Source organism: Octopus bimaculoides, chromosome 14 (genome assembly GCF_001194135.2).
Source record: "Octopus bimaculoides isolate UCB-OBI-ISO-001 chromosome 14, ASM119413v2, whole genome shotgun sequence".
In the NCBI taxonomy this organism is placed as follows: domain Eukaryota; kingdom Metazoa; phylum Mollusca; class Cephalopoda; order Octopoda; family Octopodidae; genus Octopus; species Octopus bimaculoides.
Window position 1 is genome coordinate 19493647 of NC_068994.1, and position 5297 is coordinate 19498943.

Here is a 5297-nt window from a genome sequence, read left to right on the forward strand (position 1 = left end):
TATATATATATATATATATATATATATATATATATATATATCTTACAAAATATGTATATGACAATAAGTGATAAACAAATAAAAAGATGAGATAATGAATGACAAATGAAAAATAAACTTAATAAAAGTATAAATATATGTATATGTAGATCCATGAGGTAAAAGATTAATCCAGTCGCGAGTATTTTAGTTTCTGGTGGGTTTTTAGTTATTGTTCTTGCTATAGTTTTAATATTTTGAATCGAGTAAACGGTTTTAAGAGAAATATAACAAAAATACTTACGTGCTTCAACAGAAAATAATAGAAGAGGGTTAATGCCAATTAAAACAATAAAGGCGATTAAGAGAGTCCAGTTTGTTGTGTTCATAATTTTTCCGATGATCTTCTTTGTTTTGTTTTATCTTTTTATTTTAGTTATGATTAATGTTCTTTTTCTTCTTCGAAGTTTTTAAACCCAAAGAAGCTACTACTAAACACTGAGAAGAGAACAAACAATATTTCGTATATAACAAGTCTAACAGAGTCACAACGAATGCCAAAGCCGAGGGAGGAGGCAGTGATGAAAGGATTGGCGAGGTGGTGACGACGGTAATTGTGCTTCTGTGTATGTGTGTTTGCATACGTATGTGTATGTGTAGTGGTAGTGGTGGTGATGGCGGTAGCAACAGCAGCTGACTACCAACAAGCCAGAGCGAGGTTTACTACATTTGGCAAGTGATCTTCTCATCTAACCAGCCTCTAAACACTTCTCTCTCTCTCTCATGCGTGTGTGTGTGTGTACATTTACTTCACAGCTCTTTCAATTAAACGCACGCACAATTTTCTTTATCCTTCACTCACATACACGAGCGACTGCACACATGCATTCACATACACAGTAAGGTCGTTCAGTCGTTTACACGCACACCTCTCTTAGCTTTACTCTCTCTTTCATTTACACTTTCTTTCTCAAATTGGATGCACCACCATCACCACCCTGTTATGTTATTCATCTATCCACCCACTACTTTAGATACCTACTAGTTTCTAGGTACTTGTCTAACCCGTGAAGGTAGGATGCTGGTAATACAATTCGTTGCAAGTGCGCTAGATTGAAATCCTTGCGAGTAAAGGCGTATGAACTTTATTGTAAAGCTGTGCGGAGGCGGTATATACCATGCTGACAACCAAGACAGTATTTATTGTTGCCATCACCAATGTAAAAATTAATTATCATTACTTTTCTATAACATCCTTGTCATCGGAAAATCGGTTGAGACCGGAGAAGAGAGCCTTGTAGTATTTAGTTGCGGTCCTTTAGATTCTAAATCTATCTCCAAAAGGGTCGATTTTGCTGTTAATTCATCAAGAATCGATATAAATACTTGTTAAATAATGGGGTTTGTTTATTACTTGTATCACTCTAACAATGACACTCTGTCAACACAAGAAACTGTTAGAAATGAATGGCAAAATTGGTAGAGGTGGATAAAACGCTTTAAGGTATTTAATTATGCCCCCTCTACTTGTTCTGGGGTCTACAGAACAAGTAACTGTAATATACTGAGGTTTGATTGAAACAGCAATATTCAGACCCATGTATTCTTGACTTTGTGCCAATGTAAGAAATCCTGGCAGAATCGTCGGCGCGTCGGACAAAATGTTTAACCACGTTTCTTCTGGCTTTTTACGTTCTAAATTCAAATCCTTCCAAAGATAACTTAGCTTTTTATCCTTTCGGGACTGGCAAAATAAAGTAGCAAACAAACACTGGGGTCGGTGTAACGGACATGCCTCCTCCGTTCAAAATTGCTGGTCTTGCGCCAGAATTTGAAAACAATCATTTTTAAAGCAGCGAGTTGGCAGAACCGTTGGCAGTTCGGGCAAAATGCTTAGCGGAGATTCTTCTGGATCTTTACATTCTGAGTTCAAATTCCGCCGAGGTTAACTTTGCTTTTCATCTTTTCGTGGGTCGATAAAATAAGTACCTGTTAAATAATGATGTCGATTTAATCAGTCATACTTGCGAAATTAGTTTTAAATCATTTCAATGAGTATACTGGCATTGGAATGTAATTTTGAGGTTGAAAGAAATTCATTAATAGTAATGGTAATTTTGAAGTGACTCAGAGTTCGGTTATAACTCCACATTCTTCGTTCTTTATACATCTATCTATCCATCCATCTCCACCCGCTGTTCCTGTGATGGTCATGGGCGAGGGAGAGTCCTCAAGCATCTGTATAGGGTCCTATCAGAAGCAACCGTTATTAGACTTCCCGGCTGGATCTCCAGGCGAGACCAACCGAGACTATGGATATTATCCTACCATCACGTACTTATTTTACCCGCAAAGTCGCCTGCTGGATGGCTCAGCTTAAAGAATCCCTCTTGCGATTCTTATCTATCATATTCTAATCACATTTCTGTAGCACATCAACGACATAATTGCCTTCATCTCCAACAGCACCCACTTCCGTGCAGATAACACTACTCTTCATTTATCCTTAATCTTGAACTCTCAAAAGTTACCATCATACAATTTAAAGCAACACACGCCAAATCTGCAATTTCTTTGAATAGAAACCTCGAAAACATCTTCCAGTGAGATGAGACCAATCTTATTTCCTTCAACAGCAAAAACAATCGCTATATATATTAAGAAAATATTATCCACCTCTCCTCCTTCAACATAAACAATTCACAAGTAGAACCTTTGCGATTACAGGATTTCTCCTGGCCAATGCAGAGCCTCAACATTGTAACGACAACATCTCAAAGACTGGCCTTTCTCTTCAATGCTAGAAAATTATAACTTATACAAGTACAAGACCACTGACTTTAAGAAGTTCTTGTCGAACACATTAAATCAGTACTTGGCTGGTACTTTATTTTATCGTCCACGTAGGAATGAAAGGCAATGTGGACTGTGGCAGGATTTGAAACTCAGAACGTGAACAGCCGGAACAAAAACTGTAAAGCATTTTTAACGGCTGAATGTTGAGTATTGAGTTGATAATGTTGGTTTGAGTAAGACTGCGTTTATAGTTAAAGGAAGAACGAGGAAACCAGGATTAAGTGCGGTGATTTATTCAACCCATTAAAAAGCATTAAGACGGCAAAGCTATAGAGATACATCTTGAAAGAACTGTCAGAATATATGCACAATGGTTTAACATGCAGTTGGTACATAATGATGATGTGTGCAATATAGAACAGGAAAAAAAATACGAGGCATAACTTCTGTTGGAGGACAGGAACAACGTACGCGTCGAAGGAATAGCTGAGGCTGCCTGCGAAATAACTGTTCTTTGCCGAAGGTCCGCAACTCATCTCACTGACAAATAGCGGGAAAGGCTTCCTTAAATAGCTGATGTTGACGTGCTTAGCTGGTCTGTCAAGTGATAGGGTGGACAGCCCGCGTAAAGCTAGTGGGACTCGACCATCACGTGATAAGTCAAAATGTGGGTACTTAAAGGTGAAGAGCAAAACTGTGAACATGCTTCTGCAATAATTTTTTTTCTCCCAACGCCCTAACCGCTCTCAGTACTAAAAATAATAATTTTTCTGTCATAGGCACAATAGGTACGAACTTGGTGGTCAAGTGAGACAAGCTAATTTCTGGAATACGAGAAGCTGGACGCGTCTTTCCCAACCCAGCTAGTTTTCAGGGCCCGGATTAGAGAATTGGTTAAGGGTAAAATGACGCATACAAGTATTAATAAAATGGTGTGTCTCACTAAAAAAAATATTAAAGTAGAATCTGTTAGTGTTATCAATAGAAAGCAGTAGATTATATCGTAAAAAACTAGTAAATCGATGAGAAGAGACGAACAGAAAAGTCATGGTATATAATGTGCTTGTAGTAAAAATGGTCCTTAATCATTTCCTCGGTACGAAAGGTTATTAGTGTTGGGGAATGTACACTGCCACATGAAGGAGCAAAACCCATTCGATAAATCCAAGTGACAGAGATGCAGCGTGACAACAAAATCTGTCTATGATAGGGCGGAACGGGCGTATGCTATTCGATTCCTATCAGATATGTGCTGTTCTAGCTGCAGTTTAGCAAATAGTTCACGAAGAACGACGGACTAGAGAAAATGGATTTTGATGCCTACAACCAGCGAAGACACAAAAAAGATTGAAAAGTATCGATTTCAGCAACTGAAGCGGATATGTTGAAAGATTGTGCGAGGCGCAAATAACTGCGATTGGATAGTTTGTTTTGCGATTGGTATCATAGCATGTCCGATTTGTTAATTTGGTAGATGTCTCCCGCATCTGTCAGCTGATTGTAAGCGTTTCATTTGTATGAATCGAAAAGTGGTGACGCTAGTAAGAACTCGAATAAAGGGATCATAACACGCAATTTTAGGTCCATAAGTTTGCTCGATAAAGTCAAAGATTTTAGTTAAGTTGTGCGAGTTGTTAATAGTGTAGTCGAAGAACGCAAGCCTGAGCATTCTTCGGCTACTGTATCCAGACAATTTCAACCTCATGAGATATCTCGCAGACTGAATCGATTTAATAGCATCCCACTCGAAGTGGACACAGAGAAATCGTATCAGTGATTTTTCAAAATCAAAGCTTTTCTTTCTTTCTTTCTTGTTGTGGTTCAGTTATATTTATTCAGTTGCTTGTTTTAAGAGTCAGGTTATCCAAGCGTCGGCTAACCAAAAATGCCACATGTTTCAACCGAGCTAGTTCCTTTATAAACCCTCGTACATTACGCATCTTCCCTTTCGATCTGTTATATAAGCTATGAATTATTACAACCTAACATTGAAACTAACTAAAAGGAACATTCTGCTGTGATTACTATTCTATGTTTTAGGTGACTACGGTTATGCATCTCCTGGGTGGAAATCATTTTTTTTGTAATTTTTCTTTTTTTATTTCCCTTACTTTTTTCTGAAGGGCACATATAATTATCAGGACTGGACTGATCTGCAAGTTTTTTTGTTTTTTTTTTGCTTTTTGTTTTATTTTTTGTACGACAGAACTAACACTTTTGTTATTATATTCCTGCCAGTATTAACTGAGTTTGTTTCAATTAATTTTGCAAATAACGAAGAATTTATGAAAATAACTTTGTCATTAATTAATAAATCTGGTGTTTAGAACAAAAATTAACATAATATTTTGATAAAAGGTTTTAATTTAGATCACTTTAAAACAGAATTTGTAACATAGAAACAAAGGTGGTTTCAGGTGGGTTGATATCGAAAGGGCTGCCGTAGAGTCAATTAATGTTTTATGTTGTTCATAGATGAATGGATCACTTGGTACAAGCGGCGTCTGCAGAGGAATGGTATT

At 37.3% G+C, this 5297-nt stretch overlaps 1 protein-coding gene across 1 annotated transcript in view; it reads right to left on the minus strand.

Moving 5' to 3' along the window:
* LOC106874077 (disintegrin and metalloproteinase domain-containing protein 12) overlaps positions 1-761 on the minus strand; it is a 351070-nt gene extending 350309 nt beyond the window's left edge. The window contains exon 1 of the mRNA XM_014921671.2: positions 284-761. Coding sequence (XP_014777157.2) covers positions 284-368 — 85 coding nt within the window. The 5' untranslated portion in view covers positions 369-761. The remainder of the gene's footprint in view (positions 1-283) is intronic.
* Positions 762-5297: the final 4536 nt, after the last annotated feature.